Raw genomic sequence first — 25,804 nt, forward strand, 5'->3', positions numbered from 1 at the left:
GCCAACTTTCTGTCTCAAAAGTTCAAGGATTTCACCAAAAGAAACAATATCAATGAGTGACCTAGGGGACCTCTCCCCTTCACTTAATTCAGCGTCTTCCAGCAAGGACTCCTGAAAAGAATCTAAGTGCCTCATTTTGCACATATGCTACAGACACAGCTCTCCAGTTGGTAGAATCCTGGATGAGGGCCATATCTAGACTTGATCAGACCAGCTAGCATGATTGAACAAGATGAAAAGACACAGTATCCAAAGTAGTGTTGGACCCTAGGGGAGCAAGGTTCTCATGAACAAAGAGATGGAAAGCACTATCCCCACAACTTCAAAGGCAGAGGTCCCAGGGGAACCCCAAACCAACCTGGCAGAAGCCATGGCCACCTGCTCAGGAAGACTTTGAACATTTGCAAGGTCCTGCTTTGATTCAGAAGTTGAGACCAAGCTGTCTAGGGAAGGCAAAGTTCAGAAAACATCAGAGTTAAACCCAAACCCCCAGATCTGGCACGGATGCTATGGCTACAAGATCATTCCGGCTCCGACACAGATGAAGCAGTTTGGATCACAGAAGGTACTGGAGTCAATGAGGGCCAGGCCTTGAGATTAGACACACACAAACTCGCGATTCTCAGGTCTGAAGACTCTGAAATCAAGGGGAGGATCAGAGTAGGAGTGAAAAGTTGGGGATGGACTGATGGTAAGCTCACAGATCTGATGAGAGGCAGAGACACAATAATTCCCAACTGAATATGAGTTCTGAGAAATTTTCTCATCAACCTGTTCCCATCTGCTTCTGTCAGGATCCTAGTTGACCTGAGAGAGGAAGAGGTTGAAGATGGTTTGGAAATCCATTCAGGTGTTTCTTGCAAGAATGGTGAATACATCCTCGAGGCAATATGGTCTGGGAGAATCTGGGTAATTTATGGGAGACTTTGATTTGGTTCTAACTGAATCCCTGGGAGCCGTGGCATCTGAGCATCTTGATTTTGATCAAACTGCATCCAAAGAAGCAGTCAAATCAGAGGATTTTGCATTTTTCTTGGGTGGAGCAGAGCCCAAAGTAGGACGACAGTAATCATGACAAATGCTTCCTCGAATCTTAAGTCTTGCAAGCAGAATCTCCCTTGGATGCATCTGAAGATTTCTTGAAGGGAGGGGAGCTCCAGAAGATAAAGTGGTGGTGGATGGAAACAGCTCTTCTAAAACAAGTCTGTTTTTGCACTCAACCAGCATTCAGTGATTGAAACCTGCACAAATGTCATAAACTGGTACTAAGGCACCCTTCTCCGAGGCAATAAACGCACTAAAAGTGGACATCTGAGTTAGGAATTTTGTGCAGACAAGCAAAGCACTTTCAAAAATCAGTTGGTTTTTCCAACATTCCAAACCAATGAACAACAATAATATCTAAAAACAACTATGGCAAAAAGGCAGACAAGAAAGAAGGAATACCAGCAATGGCAATGACTAATACAATACAGAAAAAATACCAATAGTAAAAAAGTAGTTCAACACTAAGGTAGCAGAACAGTTAGTAGGGGCACAAGGCCCGATGAGGCAAAACACTCTACAGTAACTGAAAGTGTACATAGATTTTTTTTTTTTAATTGCAGAAAGGGGAGGAAAGAAACTAGAGAAACAGTAATTCGCTAGAGGAAAAGAATGGAGAAAGTGACGTACCTATGACCAAAAAACAAAAAAACACAAGCTACAGCTGACCAACTCAACTCTGAAGAGGCAAATGAGATCGGGGGTAATTCAGGTGAAGGACAGGATTATGGGAATGGGGAGGAGCTCGAGCTGTGGAGCTAAAGTCTAATGAAGAGATCGAAGTTGGATCCAAAACCCACTGGTTGAGGAACAGATGAAAAAAACATCAGATTTTTATATTATTGAGGTGATCTTTTTTTTATAAATAAGCCAAGCTATACATGTGTCCAAATCTTCTCTTTACACTCGGAAGTGAATAACTTGCAAGCCAGCAGTTAATACCAGACCTAATCCCATAAAGGAAAAAATGGAGGAAAGTGACATCAGAAAGAAAATATCATCTTGACACAAACAAGCAGTTGATTGATTACACAAAATGGAGCAGCAGTTCTGTGCTGTGAATGAGCATCCCACTTAAAAATAAAAAGGTATCTGCTATACAAACCAGTGGAAAACAAAAGACATAACATACCTCAGGTCGCAGCATTGACTCCTCTGCTTCAGTTATCTCTGAGCTAAATGTATATTCTGATTCATTACTGCTGTGAGTAGAATCTCTACGCCTCTGCCCAGCTTTAGGAAGATTCTAAAATAGAAACAAATTATTCAAATAAAAGTCATAAGTACGAATCTAACCCTGCAAGAACTAGGGAACTAATCAAATCTGTCCTATACTGCTCAAGTTATGTTAAATGTTGGGGTGGGGGACTAAATTCTACTGTACAGTTAAATTACTAAGGCAGTTAAACTTCATGATTACACAATGCTCTAGTTTACTTCAGTGAAGTGGTCATTTCACGTAACATAACGTCAGGGTAAAATATTTCCCTAGATCAGGTGTTGGCTCTAAATACCCACAAAAGTTTAAACTTTCAAATATTTGCAGCCTGTAAGATATCCTTTTCTTATACCACTATATTGACAGATTTCTCTCTTGTAGTGTTCTTCAATACTCATCTGAGACAGAATCCATTTATATTGCTAATTGCTTAAAGAAAACGTATTTCTTACCATCAAAAGCATCTTAAATTTGTCAGGAAAAAACAAACAGGGACATCACTTCCAAATTTCTGAGTAATGTTTCACCACTTGAATATCCCCTTGTTTCATAACTATGCCTTATTTCATGCTTGTAAATGTTTATTCTAACAATCTGTCAACAAAATAAGATTTTATCTCAACATACTTCATTTGAAATCACAAGATTCCCCAAAACTACAATGACACTGTTACTCCAGCACAAGGAAGGAGTTAGTATCACTGAAATCCTCCTACTTAAGTCAGTTCAGCAACTCTATACCATCAGACACTACTAAGCTCACAATTTCAGTATATTTAATTTCCTTATTTTCAGAAGCATGAATAGTCAGGACCCCAGCTGCCTGTGCAAATCTTATAAGGTATTTTCCTGGCACTTCATAAGGGATGAAATGGCAACGATAAAACTTCTTGCAGTCTAGTTCAATTCCTACACCTGAATAAACTACGACCCAGACTACCTTGGCAACTAAACTACCACTCAACAATGCAAAGCCAGAGTCCTGCTTGAGTTCCAGGGACTGAAAAGACATGGCTAAGTCTGGTATATGGAGTCTTCCTCTATTTCCAACAGACATGCACTTGTGCACTCTGTGGAGGATAAATACATTTTCCGTGGTATTTTGCTCTTCATTGCTTGGCAATCATCAACCACCTCCCAACCAGTTGGCCTGTTTGTTTACTCATCATCACAGTTTGAGGGTCTTCAGAGAAAAACCATCAGAAGTGGTTTGATTTTTATACTCTAAATCCTAACCCGAATGGACACATTTGTACTGCCTCAAGGGTGTTGCATGCAATAGGTATGCCAGAAATTGTGTGTCACTGGTTTCTGGGGTTGGTGTAAACCCTCAAGAATGACCATCCTCCTACTAAAGCCAGCACTCCTGCATTCTACCAAAGGAACAAGCACCCAGCCATACACCAAGAACCTCCCCCAAAATACAGAATAGCAGCAAAGTTGCATCACTCCTTCCTTCCCCCATGCTAGCTCCAACATGCATCCAAGTTGCTATTCAAATTCAGGCTGCATGAGTCAGAGGGCTTTACTCTCTATATCACCAAAACTGGCTTGTGTGGACCTTAAATATGATGCAAGCTGCCATTAAGTGCGTGTTTGAAAAAAATATATAAAAATGTCTGTAAATGCAGTTTTTAAAGATTCTTAAGTATATGCTACACATGATTCAGAAGGCCATTAAGTAGTATAGACAGCTAACCACAATACAGTAGAATAATTTAGGCTCCCTGATCAAGGAGTACCATACTACATACCCCAGTGATGAATTTATGATTATCCAACCAAGCATCCAGAACAGTTTTAAAAGCAGCCAATAATTTGCTTTGCATAATGTATAGACATAGTTTATTCTACGCATACAATATATGTTGGGTTAGATCTCTATCATGTCAGTTTGTGTGTTAATGAAGGTTAAAGCCTTTAATGTGGAAGTTTTTGATGTAAGTACAGGAAGACAAGCACAGTATGGTTTTTCATCATACAAAGGCAAGGAAAAGACCACAACAAAGAAGCTTCTATGAGGAAGGGCACAGCAAGAGGACTTTTAACCTCTTAGCAAAGTTCAGGAAGTTTGATCCAGTAACTTTCTTGGTTACAAACATTTAAAATTCTTACTTGGATAAGATGTTTCTGAAGGAAGAGTTGTACCTCCTGATGGCTCAGAAGAGTTAAGCATACACAGAAATTATGTCTTCCTTATATCTAGAGGTTATGCCTTTGGAATTTAGCTGTGCCAGCTCCAAAAGTTTCTTGATTACAGTGACACATAATGGGCAAACAGCAGCTCAGTGCTGACAAAAGTACTCAGACTTGTGATGACTGACTCAGTTTTAAGGGAGTATTGTTTAATATATGAGCTAGGGAACGCTTGCTTAAGCAAAACCTTACTATATTTTTGCATCAAACTTTAGTCCATATTGGGCTCTGCTGACTGGGATCTAACATGGTTCAATCCATCTTATTACAGGCTCTGCCTCAATCAAACTTCAGTGAAGTGCATAAAAACCTTCAAATGTGTGTCAAATAGATAAGCGGTGTAATCATTAAAATCGCATGTCTTCAACCTATGCAAATGGGACACAAAAGGACTGCTAAAATTCCTAGTCTTTCTTTATATTCTTTGTATTCTCATTTCATGCCAACCATCAAGCCTCCCATGATCTGACTGACACTTGTTTTGGGCAACAACTGTCTGTCAGCCAGGCAGCCAGAAGTGTTATCTGTACAGACCCAACATCCTTGTCCCATGTCAACCCGTAACATCCAAAATAACGGCAGCTGGTAAATGCAAGCTTCCATTCTTACACATATACCAGTCATACTGATTGGTGGATATGTTCCTTCAAAGACCTACATTCTATATGTGACTGATCTTTTGGTGGAAGTCAGCAGTGCAGAAGACTGGCCTGCCTCCCCTCACTACAGAATGGGTGAACCCACAATTGGCCATTCAGTACAACCCTCACTTTCTGACTACTTCAGATTATGGGTCACTAAGTAACAGAAGGTCATGTGTGTCAAAATTCATCTCTCTGTATCATGAAGCCAGCTGAAATCCCTGGTCTTGATCAGTATCTTTTTCTTTCAACCAATACTTATTAGTTTAGAGTTTCTGTATTTATGTTTTTATTAGACTTGGTAAAAGCTTTTCCCTATCCTGATACACACAAAAGTACAAACAAGTATCACAAGTTACATGTACAACTTGCTTTTCAGAAACAAAGGAAATACATTTAATGTCTTCATTTAATATCTCATAGCCATAATGTTAAATAAGCTGCAAAGGAAAAAGCAAGCAGCTAGTTCAATGGTGTACAGGGAGACAGCCCTCACTACAACTCAGGTGACACGGGTTCAATTAGCAGTCTAGGGACTGGAGAGGGTGAGAAGGGAAGAAGGGGCACCATGTCACTTCTTCTTATGGTGTAGGACAATATATAACTCAGAGAGACATCCCTTGACAATACACTTGGTGGTGAATGAGGACATTCAGTGAGCCACCTGATTATGAGGAGGGCAGTGCTGCTTGAGGGGTTATGTCACCTGACTGAGAAAGAATGACCATCACCCCCACCAAAGCACCCTCTGAATGCCCAACCTTAAGTACCTAACAAAGCATATGCAAGGGAAGTAGCTAGCATTAAGCAGAATCACCTCTCAACCATATCTGCATGACTGATGGCCCCAGAGTGGCACATCTCGCACTCCATTCAGGAGAATTAATGAGCAGTGGTTGCTATGGCGGACTGATGTTCGGCAGACACAGGGAATAAAATCTGAAAATAAAAAAATATATATTTGAACCGGACAGCTGTAAAAAGAGTTATGCACCTACCATAACTTGGCATCTGTGTTATCCTATGTCACTATTCATCACACCTGGGTCTTGGATCTGAGCTGGCAACTTTACAAACAGCTTCTAAGCTTGAGTGCCTCCCACTCCCATGATCCCTTGCTGCCCTCTAACCCCTCAGATCGAGTTTGCCCTAAGCCAGAAAACAGCTAGGTAAGACCATGACCACCAGATAGGACATCTCCACATCCTCTAGATCCTACGGGACGGGGGACAGAGGAAGAGATAGTGATAAATAGTGACACAGGTTAACGCAGATGCCAAGTTATGTTAAGTACATAACTCGTTATCTGATGTTATCCATGTCACTATTCATCACTCTTGGGTCAGAGTCCCCAGCTACCCTGAATCCTGGGTAGCCACATGGAAGGACATGCCGAAAAACTGTGGAGCTGAAGGAAGCCCTGTTCCTGGAGACAATGTCAAGTTTGTAGTGACCAACAAAAGTGTGAGGAGAAGACCAGGTGGTTGCTGCACAAATGTCATCTATGGAATGACAGGCAAGATAGGCAGCTGATGTAGCCATTGACCTAGTGGAATGAGCTCTGATTGGACCTGGTAATGATAAACCTTTGGATGAATAAGCAAAGGAAATGCACATCAATATCTAACAGGAGACAGTTATTTTGGACACTACCTGACCTTCCTGTTAAGACAGAACGCCACAAACAGCATGTCAGACCTGCGAAAATTCTTTGTCCTGTCTAAGCAGAAACATAATTATCTATGCACATTTAGCATATGCAAGAGATATTCCCCTTTATTAGCAAAATTTGGTAAGAAAACTGGCAATTGGATTGACTAATTCAGATTTGTTTCTGCTGCAACCTTAGGCACAAACAAAGGGTTAGTTCAAAGGGCCACTCTGTCTTTATGAAAAACCATGAAAGGCAGTTTGATAGAAAGAGCCTACAATTTCAAATCTTTTAGCTGAAGTTATGGCTACTAGAAAAGCCATCTTCCATGACAAGAATTTGATATCACATGTGGCAACAGGCTCAAATGAGCTGTGTGTGACAGACTGCGTCAGTAAGGAAAGGTCCCAAGGAGGGGAAGGATCCTTGACAGGAGGTCGAAGCAGAAAACCCCCTTTTAAAAATGCTTTACACAAGTGAGAGTAGAAGGTAGGTTCCTCACAGACATGGAAGTTGGAAATAGCTGCCAACTGCACTTTGACCGTTGAGAAACTAGCTCTGTGATGAAATAGCAAAGACAAAAAGAGCACGATATCTGAAATGGAGGCTGAAGATGGATCGAGACTGTGCTGCTTAGCACAAATAGAAAACCTCTTCCACTTACTGGCATAAATCTTTCTAGTGGAAGCCTTCTGAGAGACCAAGATAATGTTCTTAATGGGAGAAGGTAGCCTGGGCCGATTCAGGATTACTGGAAGTGGACAAATCATGCCATCAGACAAAGCATCTGGAGGTTGGGAATCTGAAGCTAAGAGGGATGGGACATCAGATCCAGAATGGTATCTAGTACCCAGGGGGGGTGTACTTCAGATGAGACCGAAGAAGGGGGAACCACACCTGTTGAGGCCAAAAGGGGGCAATGAGGATCAAGGTGCTCTTGATGTGATGGGCTTTCTGAAGTACTCTGGGAATGAGAGGCAAGGGAGGATAGGCATAAAGGAGACCTGGGGGCCAATCATGAACCACAGCATCCCTGGGAGACTTCCCGTCTAGGGGAATTAGGGTGAAATACTGGCTGCATTTATGGTTGAGAGGGGAAGCAAACAAATCACAGCTTGGCTGACCCCAGCAAAGGGATATCTCTTTCGCTACTGAAGGCTTCAAGGACCACTTGTGAGGACTCTCCAGGAATATGCACTGCAATGAGAAAGCTCCCTGAGGACATTGCCCATTCCTACACTCTCATGGCCTATTGACAAAGTAGATATGAATGTGTGCCCCCTTTTTTGCTGATGTACTGCACAAGCATGTTGTCCGTATGAACTGCAATGGTACCCAGAGGGAAGGCAGTCCGGAAAGGCTAGCAATGTGAGGAGGGCTGCCCTCATCTTCAGGACACTGATGTGCAGTTTGGTCTCTACAGCTGACCACATGCCTTAGATAGTCCTTCCCTGAAAATGCCCCACCACCCCTACAGGAAAGTATCCAAGGTCACTGTGGCACGGGGGGGGGGGGAGGAAGAGAGAATGGTCTGCCTGCTAGGAGATCGGGAGACTGGCTCCACCAAAAGAGATGATGCCTGCAGATTGGGGGTGAGACGAATTGGGGTTGTCATTGGATGAGTCAGGGAAGACCACTGAACCTATAGAGTCCACTGTAGAGCCCTCACGTAGAACCTGGCTAATGGCACCAGACAGATGGCCACTGCCATGGATCCTAAGACCCTGAAAATAAGATGGACCTGGGGATGAGACAGTTCAAGAATACACTGAACATGAGATCTAATGAGATGTATCAGGTGGAGCGGGAGCGCTGCAATCTCAGACACAGTGTCCAGCTGGATCCCGATGAATTTCAGACCTTGGGATAGAATCAGGTTCAATTTGGGGAGATTCACTGTAATCCCTAACTGGTCGAATAGCTGGAGTAGGTACTGAAAGGCGGTGGCCAGATGATGTTTCGTGTGAGCTGTGAGGAGCCAATGAAAGTATGGAAACACCTGGAATCCCTGCAGTCTCAGGTGAGCTGCGATCACTGCCATGCACTTGATGAACACCCAGGGGGCTGTGGTGAGACCAAATGGCAGGGTCCTGAACTGGTAGTGATTGGCCCCTATTCAAAAGTGATGATGCCTCCTGGAGTGCCTATCTATATCTATGTGATAGAACGTGTTCTGGAGATCTACTGAGCACATTCAATCGTCCTTGTGCAAAAGAGAAATGATGGACTGGACAGTGACCATCCGTAACTTGGACTTCTTGACAGAGAGACAGAGTCTGCTTAGGTCCAGGACTGGATGCAGGTCCCCAGTCTTCTTTGGCACCAAAAAGAAGCAAGAGTAAGTTCTGGATTCTTGCTGCCCTGGGGCGACCTCTTGGATGGCTCTCTTTTGAAGACGCTTGAGCACTTCTTCTTGAGCTAGCTCCTTCTGATGGGGTGGTGAATCAGGAGGGTATCTCCTGACCAGAGAAGGAGACTGAGAAAAGGGAATAGAATAACCCCTGGAAATGATGATTAGCACCCAATGATCTTTTGTAATATTTACCCAGGCCAAAGGGTGCAAAGACAAATGACCCCTGACTGCCTCCAGGGCAGGACAGTTGGGCAGTGCTTCAGGAGCACTGTTGGGGCTTCTCAGAGAAGGGTTCCCTGGAGCCCTGATTTTGCAGACCCCCCCTCTGCCCCCGGGGTGGCATCTGCCATTGAACCCTCTCCCCTGACCTCTGGTGGAGGGCTCATCCTGAGCATCCTGGAAGGCAGACTGCGACTTGCGAAACTACATTTTCCTGGCCCATCACTATGGCTTGGAAAAGGAGCACTGAGGGATAAAAAACCTGATTCCCACAGCTGACAAGGTCTTGCCTTCTTGTTCACTGCAGGTAAGAATCTCTTTGACCGAAAGGCCATAAATTCATAAAGGCACAGCCAGGCATGATGGCAAATAGCAATGCCTGTGCCAGCCGCTTGAGAGGCTCCTTCCGCAGCAATGGCAATCAGCCTCATCGAAGAATCAACCAAGGAAGAAAGTATGGATAGCATGGGGGACACCTTACTTAGTTCCCTGGCAGGCAATACCTCACAAAGGGATATGGTAAGCTGAAATGTGCCAGGTAGTTCAGCACCCACAGACCAAATGTAGCTGAGGCGAAAACCCGCTTTCCATGCCTGTCAATCACCTGGGACTCACGGTTGGGGGGGATGGACAGACATGCTCTGTTCCGCCAGCTATTTTTTGCTGGCAGCAGCTACAATGACTGCAGCACCTGGCACACCTTTTGACCAGAACTGCTTGTTTGAAGGGGGACTGAGGAATTTGTCCACACATTTGGGAACAGGCTCCACAGTATCTGGCTCCTTCCATCCCCTGCTGCGATAAGGTCTACAGGGGGGGAACCCAGGAGGTAGACAGTCCCATCCTGAAAGCCTTCAAAAAGACAGACTCCTCTGAGGAAGGGGAGAGGGAAGAAAAACCTCCCTTAAGCTTAAGGATTTCAACGAAGTTCCTAAAGTTGACATCCTTGGGCGGAGATCTGGAGGTCTTGTTCCCTTCATCCAGGTCTGTGTCCTCGGTGAGCAACTCAGCAGGAGAGACCAAGTGTCTCCTCTTACATGAACTCTACTGAGAAACCTCCTCCAGGGGTGGTTTGGGGGAGGATTCAGAAGAGAGGGGACCCCAAGTGGGGTAGCTCACGTTTGAAGGCTAGTTTTACAGGGTTGACCTGGGACAGGATGAGTGGGATCTGCTCAGAGGGGCTGAGATGGTCCCTGGAAGGCCAGGGAGGAAACGCAATGGGAGGAAAATGTCCTCTCTATGTCCTGGAAAGCCAAATGCAATGAACGATGCCCCATCTGCACTCACGGCAGGAAGGTCCTGCCTGGGAAAAAGGACCAAAGCAGGCCAGAACCTCTGGGCCTCCAGATAGTACCAGCCCCAAGCTTTCAGTGGCCGAAGCACAAAGGGGAAGGGATCAGTCCAAGAAAACAGGTCTGGAACCCCCACCACTTGAGCCCAGGGGAAGGCTGAGTAGTAGTAGTCAGGGACTCAGAAAGGGCAGGGACAAAGGTCCACAGAGATCTCAGTCTCCCTTCCTGTGTGATTCAGGGCTAAAAAGTCTGAAACCAACCTGGTCGGACAAAAAGAAGTCAAACAGGGGGGTAGGAGATGGCCCCTGGCTAGATGGGCAAGGGAATTGAGAAGCCCCAACTCAATCTGAGCCTTGAAAAAGGACCTCATCATCCTGTGCATATTGGAAGGGGGTAAACTCCTGGACGACCTAGCCAGGGATGGATGTCTAGATCCTACTCATTCATAGGTTCATTCATAGAGGACCTCCACTCTAAAGAATGAGACCTGTGCTTGGAGTCGGAAGGGGACTGCCCCAAGCCAAAACCCGAGGAAGAATCCTCAATTACAATAGTGGGATCCGACACTGATCCCAGATCCGACCTCTTCAGATCTGATGACAAGGAAGGATCCGAGTGCTTGAATCTCACACGACCCAGGACACGAGGAAGATGGATCAGTGGCTGGTCCAGATCCGACCGGATCTGAAGGCCTCAAACCAGAGGCATTTGATCCAGAAGTGGATTCCCACTACCTCGTCTCCAAGGGCCTCAGAGTGGAGGCCCCGGATTCAAAGGAGTCAAGTATCTAGGACCAGAGGGCATCAGATCCAATAGGATTGAGGCTGGAGTCTGATCCAAGGCACTAGGATCTGACAGCCTTGCCTTTTTTGAGGACAACGACCCTGGAGACTGGGGGGGGCCTTCCTTTTGTACTCTGAGGGTCCAGACCTGGTATAGGATTTAGCCAAGGGTCCCCCTTAAGACACCCCTTTCAAAAGGAGTTTGTTTCAGCACTAGACCAAACCCCTGGGGTTGAACGTGGCACAAAGGTTCCATTCAACCTCCAGGTGGTCAGCACCCAAACAATATAGGCACTCCTCATGTGAAACAGAAACAGGCATCTTCCGAATGCAGGAGAAGCACCTTTTGAAACAGACAGGCTTGTCAGACATAATGACAGAATCTAAGCTAGAGGGACATGCTAACTCAAGACCAGAAAACCAAGCTGAGGTCACAGCCAGAAAACACAGCCAAATAAACTACCACAGATAACTACACCAAGCACAAACAATAAAGCTACACAAAATCTAAGCTGGGAAGACTAACAAACAGCCACTAGAAAAAGGGCACCAAAACGGACTAAACAATGAGACTATAAAATGGGAGGGGAGGGACTAACACTACTTGCACAGGAGAGAATATTAACCTCTAACAATCAAACACTAAGACATACTCTACAAATAGAAAAAAAAATTGAAAAAAAAATAGAAAAATAATGCTACTTATCCCCTACAGAACCTGAGCCAAAGAAACCTACATCTGATGCAGAACGTGGCAAACGAGATCTGAGGGGTTAGAGGGCAGCAAGGGATCATGGGAGTGGGAGAAGCTCAGGCCTAGAAGCTGTCTGTAAAGTTGTCGGATCCAACACCCAAGAGTGAGGAATAGTGAGATGGATAATGTCAGATCACACACTTTCTCTCTCTCATATATTTTAACTTCATCATAAATATATACATAGGAGAGTGACCCAAGAGCCTACTGTAACAGTACACTGCAAGAGACTAGCTTGCAGTAGGCTGGGATTACAAAAATTGTCACTGTGACAACCCTCCACTGGACTAGAAATCAAGGAGCTTCAATCCTCACCACTGGTAAAAGTGGGGGACGTTTACTGACAGGATGACAAGTACACACACAGTAATTCCAGATGCAGCTCTCTGCATCAAGTACAATTTCCCTTAAGAGCACACAGAGACCACAGTCAGTAAGGGGCTGGTTCCTCTACCTTCCTCCAGATCCCCAATAAGACTCCCCACTGGCACAGCTATAGCGTTGAGTCTTTAGACAGGGTTCCAACCAAGTCCTCCAACACTCTCTGTCCAAAGAGTGTTTTGTGTCACTGCCCAAGTAACTCACATACACACACACACACACACACACACACACACACACACACACACACACACACACACACACACACTCTCTCTCTTAGATTTTGATTTACACAAACACACACACACACATGCACACACACACACTCTCTATCTCTCTTAGATTTTGATTTACACAAACACACACACACACATTTACTAGCTATGCCCCCTTCTGCCCAGATTATAAGGTAGTTTCTACTGCCACCAGTCACTCCTTATCAGCTACTTTAAGGCCCTTAACAAAGGGTGTCCACACTTATTGTGTAATATTAGTACTAATACAAATGGTAGTCTGACCAAAAGGAAGGCTATTAGGAGTGACCCACACGGTGTCAGCAAATAAATATGGAAGTACTCTCAAAACTTAAATATCGCTACACAGATCAGCCACAACGAAAAGTTTAAATATATTTAATAATAAATAATAAAAGAACAAGACAATACTAAATATATATTCATAGTGACATCATAGTTCAAAACCACAGGAAATTTTTAAAATAACATTGTAGTACAGGCTCACACAAATAAAGAAAAACATTTAAACTAAACTTCACTATATTCCTGACTGTATCTAAGAGAATTATACTGTTCTCTAGAAACTTGCTTCATTACAGCAAGGCGGATGATGTGGTGTACGGTTCTTGTTGCCAAGTCCAAGACAGAATACAGAATGCATTGTCTCACTCAGAGACTTCTCAAAATAATATCGGAAATATTACTGCCGGGACAGCTTACAGAATGACATCAATTCTTGTCATCTGATTCTAGTGCTCAGGTAAAACCCCCATTGCTGAAGCTGGCAGTATCTAGCATCTACCTGTAAAAATACTCATACGAGGGCTTTTGCTCAGATCTTTGGCAGATGCTGGAAGACATAAAACAATTACATTCCTTCATGCTTCCAAAGTAGCAATTAGTTCACCCTAAAGACAATACAGAAAGCTTCCTACTACAGACTGTCTCTCTAGCTGCATGGAAACATCTTTATGGCATAGCTTATAAAGTAATTTAATTTCAGATATTTGTCTAAAGTTTGCTGGACTGAGGTTAACCACCTGTTTTCCAGTTTCCACTGTTAAAATATATAAACTGAAACAGTTACAATAGTGCACATACATTTCTGTTCTCTTCCAGTAGGGCATACTACAGATACATTTTAAATACAACACTTTACAAATACCTTTTCAACACAAACATCTGTACAGAGCAGTTTGATATACACGACATACAGTTCTAATACATTTATAACACAAGCATCTTGTATAAATTTGTGTGATATTCACAAATGACATATAATTATTTACAAAATTCCATCTAGCCTTGCTGGCAGTACCTCCTTTCATCACAGACATGTGCAAAACTGTACTGAACTATTCTAGCTAGCAAATTACCACAAAGGAGTACCTTAAGTCAGAATAGGAGTTCAGAGGGCAAGATGGTGGCAATTAAATGCCAACCATGAAATGTCTGCTCTTTGCTTCATCTTAGATTCTCTTTTTTCAGTTGACTATTTACTTAATTTTCCTCAAGTCAAACTAACTACTGTTGCTTGTACTGCTCTCCTTTGATGCTACACTTGACAGCCACTGTGTTTCTTGGTATGGATCTGTTTGTTATCAGTGTTTTAAGTCCAGAGCTGCCAGTTGCCAGCTGCTGTTTCTTAATACACTCAACAAATTCCTCTCTAGAATTCTAAAGATGATCAGCCTTTTCACTGTTTAACAAATCGCTATACTGAGTCTGACAAACAGACAGTTTGCAAAGCTGAGACTGGTCACCTCTGCCTCCATTGTTTGAGTCCAGACTCTGATGGCTGAGTGAACTATGTTTAAATAATTTAGGAGTTTACTCACAAACATTGGGAGCTCAAGCAGATAAACAGTCAGAATAACCATATCAAGTAACTTAAATTAAGTGATATATATGTGTTCCAGTGTTAAAATTGTATGTTGTTGTTCATAATTTAGGAGTTTCCCCTCTACAGGGTAACATCTATATTATTATAGGTTTGCTGAGACTGTCAAGTTCTTCACTTATCTTGTTTTCAGTCTGATGCACTTGATGGTCTGAACACCTCTTCCCACCATTTTACTGTGTTTTATTAAGATTCTACTCTGCTTGTTTTTATCAAAAAAAAAAAAAAAAAAACAGATACAGGTGTTACTTCATGAAAGTGGAACTTTTGGGACTCTATTATTACTCTATTACCATCTTCCTTTTTTTTGATAGACTGATGTCCACAAGCATTTTTGACAGCTGTATTCTTTTTAACCTGATTGATAGTATGCATGCTGTGTTCTTTCACTGTTGGTCAGTGCCGAACAACTTCTGTCTCTGTCATGTTAGCTGGACGTTAGCTTACCAGGCATCCGGAGATCCTGTTTGTCATCAGCTTTTAAAAGACCAGTGTGAATTCTATTGCTAGACATTTCCCCATTTATAAATTGTTTTTTTTCTTGAGTTCTTGGTTTGGAAATATAACTAGTCAGTCATGAACTTGTATATTTTAACTGATAATTTGAACTTCATCACTGCTTCCCTTTTATTTATTTGTAAATGTATTTTACTCAATTTACTGTGTTCCATGTTACTTGTAAATGAACCATACTTAGTCATAGAAGCACTTTAATAAACTTAAACTTAAGTTCTTAAGTGGTATCCTAAAGAATATGAAGGCAGATGTACCATTCTCCCTCCCCTCATCCACATAAACTAGACTCAGTCAAAAGCAGTATGGTTAAGCAAATCCAAAAGATAATATTCAGACAACATAAGCATACGACACCCATGGAAGATGTAAGAGAAAGTACCACCAAGCAAAGAAGTTTCCTACATGCCCCAAGGCACTCAGTAATCCTGTTGCCAATGGACTATGGACAGCCATCTCCTAAAAAGAACATAATAACTTAGAGGTGGGTAAGGATAGATATGAAATATACTATGCATTTTCTGGAGAGAAGCAGGGCACACAAGGCTCTCTAAGTTCTTAAGTTCATAGGATGATACTAGGCTATTGGCCTGGAGGCCCTTATAAGCCTAGCTAAGAATTTCACCCATGTTCCTACAAAGTCAGCACCTGTTTCCCCTGTCCAGCAGGGACACAAATGGGATCCCAGGGGTTATTTTCTGTACATCATCCAGTCGTTCAGGTTCCTCCTAAAGAGGGCTAGTGCTTGACATGGAGAGGGAGTCTAGTTCATGGATGGGGAAGTCTTTTTAACACAAATCTATCCCGCCAAAAAGTTCTATTAATGTCACAGACCAGGTTGAGGCCTTGCGTGCGGGTTGCACGAGTGGAGTTTGACTTATGGATATGCAGCAACTCTATCAAGGCTGAGTCTGAGATGGTCTTGTATGCCAAACACATGTCACCTGTAAGCAGTCTGTATAAGACTGAGTAGAGGGACACGGCTTGTAGCCTATCTGTATAGGATAGGTGTTTGGGACCCTGGATTTTCCTTGTCAGGAACCTCTATGGTCTCGCCAGTTGCTGCATGTGCTTGGCAAGGTACATGCTGAAGGGTGCACTGTACTTGATAATGGGTCTGATAATAGAAGAGTACAGGGATGTTATGACCTCCATGTTCCTGGATGAAATACCCTTACTTATGAGGTGTGCCATGTAGAATGCCTTCCATACAACGAAGACAATGTGGTGGTCAAAAGTCAGTTTGCTATAAACCTGGGTGCCAAAGTCCCTCACAACTGACTGCATGCTTATTATATCATTATTAATGTGATAATTAGTGGGGATGCCATTTTCCCCGAAAGGGATAAAAATGCATTTTTTGGCATTCAGTTTGACACCATGCTTCTGGCACCAGTCATTAGTTTGGGTAAAGCCCTCTTGAAGGATGTTCACATCACTAGGGGAATTTAAGACAGTGCCCAGCTTGTAGTCATCTGCAAACTTGGTCAGCCAAAGACCACTGGTTTTGTCTTGCACCTCAGAAAAGTATATCCCAAACAGTAGAAGCCCCAAGAACTATCCTTGGGGTACATCGTTCATTACGGGTCTACTACTAGAGGTGGTTTCCCCTATTTTAACTGAGTAGGTTCTATCTGAGCCAGTTAGCTACCCATTTCGTAAAATACGGGTTGATGCCTAGCTGGGAGAGTTTATCTAGTATGCCAGAGTGGGAAATAGTGTCAAATGCTTTGGCAAGGTCATGGTTGATGGTGTGCACCATCTTTCCCTCGTCCATGGCTTTAGTGACTGTTTTGAAGAAGTTGACCAAGTTTAACAGGCATGATCTCCCTTCGACAAAACCAACTGTGTGGGGTCAAGCATTTGGAGGATGCCAATGTCCTTGTTTAGAAGGTCCATGATGATGTGTTCCATGTCATTGCTCTTGTGGGCCTATAACTGCCTGGGTCAGTGGATGCTCCACCTTTGTGCAGAGGGATGAGAATGGCTGTCCTCCATTCAGATGGGAGGAAGCCTGTGGCCCAAGGTTTGGTTGAATAGGGTGCCTCATGGAGATGAGAGCTCATGAATGAGTTCATGTAGTATACAGCCAGGGATGTTGTCGGGTCCCATGGAGGCTGTATTTTTTGCCTTTGAGAAGGCAATAAATCCTGCTCCCTGGTGATGGGGGGCAGGTGCTGGGGATGTCCTGGTTTACTGATGAGGGCAGGGGGTGAAGTTTTCACTGAACCTGTCTGCCAGCAGTTTGGTTATATCTACAGTGTTTGTGCATGTGGTGTTACTAACCACCAGTTCCAAGCAGATTTGAGTTTTACCTTTGAGATTGTGGACGTATGTGAAGAAGGCCTTGTGATTGTCCTTGGTGGATGTGGCCAATTTGGACTCTAAGTTAGCCTGAGAGGATTTCACCAATGACCTTATTTGCTTGTTCAGACAAAGGAGAGATTGCTTCCAACTTGGCTCCTGCTCCTTCTTGGTCCTGGACAGCAACTTTTTTTCCTTTCATTATAGAGTTTATTTATTGCTGCTGTCCACCAGACAGGTTTACTCTTCCTTGAGGAAGATGATTTGGTCCTGTTGGGTACTGCTGAGTCCATACAGCCGTGCAGGTGCACATATAGTTTTTTGTTGTAGGCTTGGACATTGGTGCTAGTTCCAACTGAAGGGGCAGCGGCTGTGAAGCTACTTACACCTGCTCTCAGGAGATTGTAGTCAACTTCGGGAAAGTTTTTTTGTTTGACCCTGATGGGAGAGGGGCGGCAGGAGGGATGGTGACTTTCAAAGTGATCGCTTTATGGTCAGATCTTACAAGGAGGATGACATTGCAGGGGTGCTACAGTGGCTACTCATGTTGGTTAAGACCAGGTCCAGGACATTTTCACCTCTCATAGGGGTGTCAAGCAGTTGATCCAATGCGCTGGCACTAAAGAAATCAAGGAATCTCTGGGTGTTCATGTTTGGGCTAGAATAGGTCTTCCACTCTATGGTTGGATAGTTAAAGTCACCCAGGATCAAGGCAGAGGGTTGAACCTTGATGGAGTCAAGCAAATCCAGATATGTGGAGTGGGTGTCCTGAGTCATGGTTGGGGGTCTGTAGCTAGCTATGACTTGAATAGGTCTTTTGTCAACAGTTAATGCAATTGGAGTGTCTCCTGTGCATCATACCATTTGACCACCCTGGAGGTGTGTATGTCTTTGATAAATATTGAAACTCCACCTCCTTTGGCTTTGTAGTCTGAAAGTATGGTAGGAGGAGTAACCTGGTAAGGCTGGAATGCTCTCAGCAGCTTTGAACCAGGATTCAGTGACTGCACAAATGTTGGCATCCTCCAGGGCAAAGAATGCTTGCAATGAATGCAGTTTCATGCTAAGACTCCTAGTGTTTAGCAGCATGACCTTTAAAATTTTGTTTAGAAGAATTTTTCATGTTGGTAATTTTGTGCTCATGACTTTGCCTAAAAAAGGCACTATGGGGGAGGCAAGAGCTTTTGCCAGTAGGCAGGACCCCAGAGCAGATAGATGAAGGCCATCTCTGGCAAAGCATGATGGTCTGTCAATAATGTCCTCCCAGGCTGTCATGCACTGTATCCCCTTGGAATGACAGCAGAAACTAAGCCAATTGTTAAAGTCAGTAATTTTCTGTTTGTATTGAGGCATCATTCTGGGTGATGGTAGGATGCTGCTTAAGGCTAGGGACATACCTGCCTGGGACACATTCAGCGAGCTCAATCATGTCTCTCTTCATATAGTCTAGAGTAGTACATCTCAAGTCATTCGCACTAACATGGACGATGAGAGTCATAACAGTACCTGTTGTTAAAAGACTTGAGTGCGTGTGTGATATGGTGGATTTTAGCACCTGACAAGCAACTTACCATGACTTTTTCCTTGTCTAGCCCAGTGAAGGGCACATCTGTGTGTCTCACGATAGTCTCTCCTATGACTAGTATGTTGGGTTTGAGGTTGGGCCTTACAGGCTGTGAGACACAGGCATGTGTACTGTGTGTGAAGCTTGGTACTGTGGGCTGTGATGTGCGCATGTGTTTCTGCTTCAGAAGTCTTATTTGTTTAGTTATGTTTTTGTTGAGAATCTCCACATATGTAGGAGTGTGTTGCACAGCTGTAGGTGGTGGTAGAGGTGTGGTGTTTGTGCAGACAACCTTCTCAATGCCAGATGTAGTGGCTTGTGTCTGAAACAGCAAGGATTCTAGGTTCTTAATGTAATTGAGTCTCTCACATATTGTGTTCCTGGGTGGTAGCAGCAGAGGGTTGTCTATGTACATAAGGCAGCTGCTGCATTGTCTCAGGATGCCCATATCAACCAAACTAGCAAGAAAAACCATAGGAAAATGCCCATCCATGGTTGTCAGAATCTGTGGAAGACAGGTCAGGGATAGTAGATGGGTACTATCTGAGGAGAGTACTTATAGGTGTGAGTAGGGCTGGATAAAATCAATACAGTAGCTGCAAGTGAAGGCCTCACTTACACAGGAGTGCTGGTAAGGGAAAAATGCAGCTGAGATACCTTGCAAAGGGTTACAACAGTGCGGCAGCAGTGCACAATGGGCAAACAGCCTGCACAAACGTGGGATTTAAATACCACAAAAAGAAAGTAAAATAGAAACACTGGAATTGACCAGTCAGCCCTTGTCCCTAAGCCCTTAGCTCAAAACCTTATGCCAGACCAGATGATGAATTATCTAAAACAGCTTAAAGCTTATTAACAAGTAACTTAGCATCGTGTGACTCATGCCCAGCTTTTTACATAGGAAAAACGGAGAGGAAATTTAGTCAACTGATTTATGAACATGACTATGCTACAAGAAAACATAACTTAAATAATGCCTTGGCTAAACATGTCTGTGGCAACTCAGAACATTGGTTTAGATTTTTAGTCACTGATCAAGTTGAAATTAATGACAAAAAAACATGGGGGCTACTTTTACAATCTAAGGAACTTAGATGGCAAATCTCCTTGCAGGCTAACAGCTGGCCGGGGATAAATGAGCATAGCTCCATTACGTCAGTGCTAAGGTTGAAAGCATTAGAAAGAAAAAAAACTTTAGCACTTCATATTCAGCATATTTTATACACAAGTTCTTAGTTATGTTCATCTACCATTTTATTTTAATTAAACTTTTCTCACTGGAAAGCATACACATATACACACACAATTCTTTGGTTTAATTGTGTATGTTGTACCTTTTAGGCAGACTATGGCGGTGGGTCTATTGATTGATTTGCATTTTTTTTCATCCAATGAATTTGAATTATTTGAGTTTATAAGGAAGTGATGTAAAGAACATGGTGTCTGATGAAGTTTAATACTTTATTAAACAAAAGTGCTTACCAGTCATTTTATCAGTGATTTTATCGCTTAATAAAAGGATTTTATTGTTTCTCTGCTTCCTTCGATTATGTTGGGAATACTGCTGGAGTTTGTCTGGGGGACTAGTTCACTACTTCATTTTTTATTCAGTTTCTGTGTTTGTTCTTACTTTTGGTGGTTTATGGCTTCTGGAAGTGCACTAGATTCCCCCCAGTTCTCCATTCCCAATGGACAAGATGGCTTTGAGAACAGCATTGATAATGTAACAGCTTTAATAATGCAACTTGACCAACGGATGGACTATCTATATGACCGGATTGGTTCGACTGGAGAAATTCCTCCTATTGTGAATCACCTACAGGGGGGAGCCAGAGGATCAGCATTTGATTTTAACTCTACACCACTTTGTCTTGCTGCTGCCTCACAACTCAACTTGCAGGAACCTTCCGGTCCTTCAGCTGGAAATACACAGTCTGGGTTACTAGGGAAGTCGCCTGGACAAGGAATCGCTACTAATGGTGTTCACAGACAAGGAAGTGATGTTTCCAGTAGGAGAGAAATTCCACTACTTAAAGATTGGTTGGGTGCTGTTTTTTCCTTCAATCCAGGATGGGAACGAACTGGTTCCACCTTGGAGGGTAAGCTAAACGATTTTGACAATAAGTTGTTGAAATGTAAAATACTGCACCTTGAAAATGCATACCTGAGGGAGTGTATTCAGTGTAATATTTTTCCCAAGGGTTTACGCATTTGGAAATGCCCTAATGGCATTTCTAACAATTCAGCTCTACATGTTGACCTGTTAAAAATGTTTGACAGGTTTGGTATTAAACTGCTCAAATTGCTTATCAAATATAATGGCAAAGAGATAGAAACCCTTAGTAAAGACTTAACTGTTTTGGACAAAAACATAAGGGAAGATGCTTCGTATGAACAGTTTAAGTAAGAGCATCTGAGAATTTAAAATAGCATAGAGCAATATATAGAAAAGTTAAAAGCCGGAAAAAGTAAGAAAATTAACAGGGACTTAAATGAGTATGCAAACGGTTTAGCATACCCAAAACCACACAGCTTTCAGAACAAACGTACACATTATAATTGGAAAAATTTTCCTGTAAACAATTATGAAAACTATCAGGAATTGGGGGATGTGGCTGACTTTGAAGAACATGGAGCAACCTCGGACTATGACAACGAATATCCAGGCCTAAGAAGGTCGGACAGAATTAGAAATAAGAATGACTCCAATGTTAGACAAGAACAACTGGGGTTTCAAGGAGCCAGACCAAGGAACAAAAACTGGAGGACATAAGTTTTTCGCATCAGGTTGTTGACCATAACGGTGTGACTTTAAATGACCATGAAAGCCAGTTTGGTGGATGTACCATCATCTTGAATCTGCAAAATGACTTTAAACTTTATAATTTCTCTCACATGCATGTCGACACTGATGTTGCAAACTTGTTATCCAGGGGTATGACATTTGTTCCAACCCATTCATTTAAGTTTACTGACATCATGATAGACTTAAAGCTGTATTTGAGAAAAATTAATCTTTCCTTATTGTACCAAAATAATGCTGACAATACCCATGTTAAGAACACATATGGGATTAGTTCGACTTTTAACCCACCCCTCCATCCTAGACTAGTCATATATGAAACATTATGTGAACTAGATTTAATGAACATGCATAAATCTAAAAGCAGGCTCTTGGATGGTAAGATGAATCTCAACAAAAATGAGTGGCAACTTGTAAAAAATTTGCAAAAAGAAAAAATAAGAATCATGAAACCTGACAGGGGGGGGTTGGGCAGTCATTATGAGCCCAGATATGTAAAATAGCAAAATGAATAAACTGTTAGAGACAGACACATATCAGGAGACTACACTTAATGAACTAAATGGAGCATATTGGAAGATTCACACTCAGTTAAGTGATATTTTTCTGGAAAGAAGATATATATACACTTATACAACTATCTCAATATTCTGACCCCTAGAATACCAGTGTTTTTTTGGAATCCCCAAAATCCATAAAAGTCTACACCATCCCCCTATGAGACCTTTAGTGGATGGGAGTGATTCAATAACCTCAGCTTGTGCACAATATTTAGATTTTGAATTAAAGAAATTTCTAAAAAAACAACTTCAGATTTGCAAAGACTCATGGACCTTTCTGGTTTCCTTAAACAAAATACAAAACTGTCAAACAGATATACTAGTGGCTATAGATGTATGTGACCTTTATACGGTTATACCGCAGGACATTGGATTGGAGTGGGTCCATGAAATATTTATTGAACATAGGACCCCCCCCCATGACACTATTACCCTAATTTTGGAGCTATTAGAGCTGGTACTTTGTTTGTGTCTTTCGGCTTTTCCCGGTTAGGGGTCGCCAAAGCGGAACTCTGATCCACTAATGATTGGCAGTAGAGTTTTACGTGCTGGCTAACGCACAACCTTCAGAAGGAACGCCCATTCACGCATGTCGCCACACAGAAGACGCTCTAACTGAGAATCGAACGGGCAACGTCTAAGTGTGAGGCGACAACGCTACCGCAGCACCACCACCGCAGTACAGAGCTGGTACTTAGTAATAATTATATAACATTTAACATGTACTATTTACAGAAAAAGGGTATAGCCATGGGTTCACCTTGTGGTGGGGAATATGCCAATGTAGTCATGGCGTATTGGGAAAAACATTTTGTTTTTCAGTCCTCCTGTAGCAACTACATTAGGACATATCACAGGTTCCAGGATATTTGCCTTATATGGAAGGGATCACTGGCTATATTGGAGCAATTCCTGGAATACATAAACAACACCACTTTATTCTTTAAATTTACTTGGAATGTGAACTGTAACTTTATTAATTATTTTGATGTTCACTTATTTAAGGATGAAGTGAAAGGGAGATATGTGACCACAATTCACAGGAAAGAGACTTATTCTAACTGTTTCCTTCACTACAGTAGTTCACACCCCCAGCATCAAAGAAGGTCTATAGTGAGGGGACAGTTAGTTAGGGCAGCTGGATGGTCACCAAAGATTTCATTCAGGAGTGTAACACTTTATGCTCGATGTTCCTTAAAAGAGCATACCCCGTAGAATCAATCGATGATTTGATTCAGGAAGTCATAAGAAAAAGAATGAATGGACATTTTCAGCCCATTCTGGGAGATGAAAGTCATCTTACAGACACAATGGTAGAGGTTGTTTACTCTGCGGTAGAGCCTGGTACAACTACAGACATGCAAAAGTATGGTACTGAACAAGTCTTTGCTTTCTCAAGATCTGTAACTATTACATTTAGTGAAGAGTTTAGAAACTTAAGGGCCATATTTGAAAAGAACTGCCCCATATATTAACAGATGACTCTAACATGAGAAAACAAATATGTGAAAGACCAGTTACTACCTACAGACAGGGAATGACTTTCAAAGACATATTTAAGGAGAAACAGTTAATGACTAGTCTTAGCATACATGGCATGTTTAAGTGAGACACATGTGCATGGTGTCATAAAATACAGGTAACAAACAATTTTATGGTACAAAATTTTACATACCATATAAAGGGAAAATATAACTGCAACTCCAAAGCAGTGACTTATTTAGCATTGTGTGACTCATCCCCAGCCTTTTACATAAGTAAAACAGAGAGGAAATTTAGTTAACAGATTTATGAACATGACTATGCTACAAGAAAACATAATTTAAATAATGCCTTAGCTAAACATGTCTGTGACAACTCAGAACACTGATTTAGATTTTTAGTCATTGAGCAAGTTGAAATTAATGACAAAAAACAATGGGGGCTACTTTTACAATCTAAGGAACTTAGATGGCAAAGCTGCTTGCAGGCTGACAGCTGGCCAGGGATGAATGAGCGTAGCTCCATTACGCCAATGCTAAGGTTAAAAGCATTGGAAAGAAAAAAACTTTAGCACTTCATAGTCAGCATATTTTATACACAGGTTCTTAGTTATGTTCATTTACCATTTTATTTTAATTAAACTTTTCTCACTGGAGAGCATATGCATATACATACACATTAATTATTTGGTTTAATTGTTTATGTGGTACCTTTTAGGCAGACTGTGTTGGTGGGTCTATTGATTGATTTGCATTTTTTTCATCCAATGAATTTGAATTATTTGAGTATATAAGGAAGTGATGTAAAGAACTGGTGTCTGATGAAGTTTACTACTTTATTAAACAAAAGCACTTACCAGTCATTTTATCAGTGATTTTATCGCTTAATAAAAGGATTTTATTGTTTCTCTGCTTCCTTCGATCATTTTGGGAATACTGCTGGAGTGCGTCTGGGGGACTAGTTCACTACTTCGTTTCTTATTATCAAGTAAAATGGAAAGGCATAAAGCTAGGCGGACAAGTACAGAATATGATGATGACATATAAACAATAAGGGAACAACCAGTTTCAAAAACAAACAAAATAGAAAATAATAAGCAAGAGTGGAGTAAAACAAATTTAAAAGCAAAACAAGAATTAATTCTTACTTTAAAACAAAATCTATGCAAAATATTTGCAGTCATCAGTGGATACAATGTCTGAATTCTTAAAGGTATTAAAATAAAAAAAAAAAAGGTTTGACTGTACAGAACTGAAACATTTATATTTTAAGGGGTACACAATGTGGTAGTTAACAATAGTACCTTGATTACCAAGATGAAACAGTGACAAATGTGAACAAGTAGCAGCTACTGAAGACACTGACTGGCTGAACTGAGAACACAGTATAAGTAGAAATATCCTTTACTCTATCTGCTTCTGTCAAGGAATGTAGAAGTCTACTATTTCACTGCAAATTCTCCTCTTGTTCTCTCCTTTTCAAAATCTCTTAGAAAGTACAGTTGTGTACACTTGTCATAAATGTAGATGTCCGAGTGTATCTACTGTTGCAGTCATCACACTTAGGTTATCTGCCTGCAGGTAGCACTCAGTCGGTCAGAATACCAGAGTCTTGGGATTTCTGCGTCGGATGCTATCACCTCTTCCATGATGTCAGGTTATAAAACATGCAGCCGATGCCATTACATCAGTTTTTCTTGCCCCAGATGTCAGCAACCCACAAAATAGGACGCAATTACATGGTGTGGAACACCTCCAGTAAAAAGTAAATACTATTGCCATAAGATATGGCCAAAAAGAGGATAGGTGGAAAGAATAGAAAAGTCAGGAGCGTAACCAGGACTGCAACAGTGAATACACTCAAACATCTACATTTATGGTAAGTGTACACAACTATACTATGTTCTTCGT

General features: G+C 42.0%; 1 protein-coding gene across 14 annotated transcripts in view; it reads right to left on the minus strand.

The window, feature by feature from the left end:
• MYO5A (myosin VA) overlaps positions 1-25,804 on the minus strand; it is a 4,204,798-nt gene that overhangs the window by 904,126 nt on the left and 3,274,868 nt on the right. For all 14 annotated transcript variants that reach the window (XM_044078829.1, XM_044078834.1, XM_044078828.1 and 11 more), the window contains one exon: positions 2,177-2,290. In XM_044078829.1, coding sequence (XP_043934764.1) covers positions 2,177-2,290 — 114 coding nt within the window. The remainder of the gene's footprint in view (positions 1-2,176; positions 2,291-25,804) is intronic.

Source organism: Protopterus annectens, chromosome 7.part1 (assembly GCF_019279795.1).
Source record: "Protopterus annectens isolate FY-2018-M chromosome 7.part1, PAN1.0, whole genome shotgun sequence".
NCBI classification, from domain to species: domain Eukaryota; kingdom Metazoa; phylum Chordata; order Ceratodontiformes; family Protopteridae; genus Protopterus; species Protopterus annectens.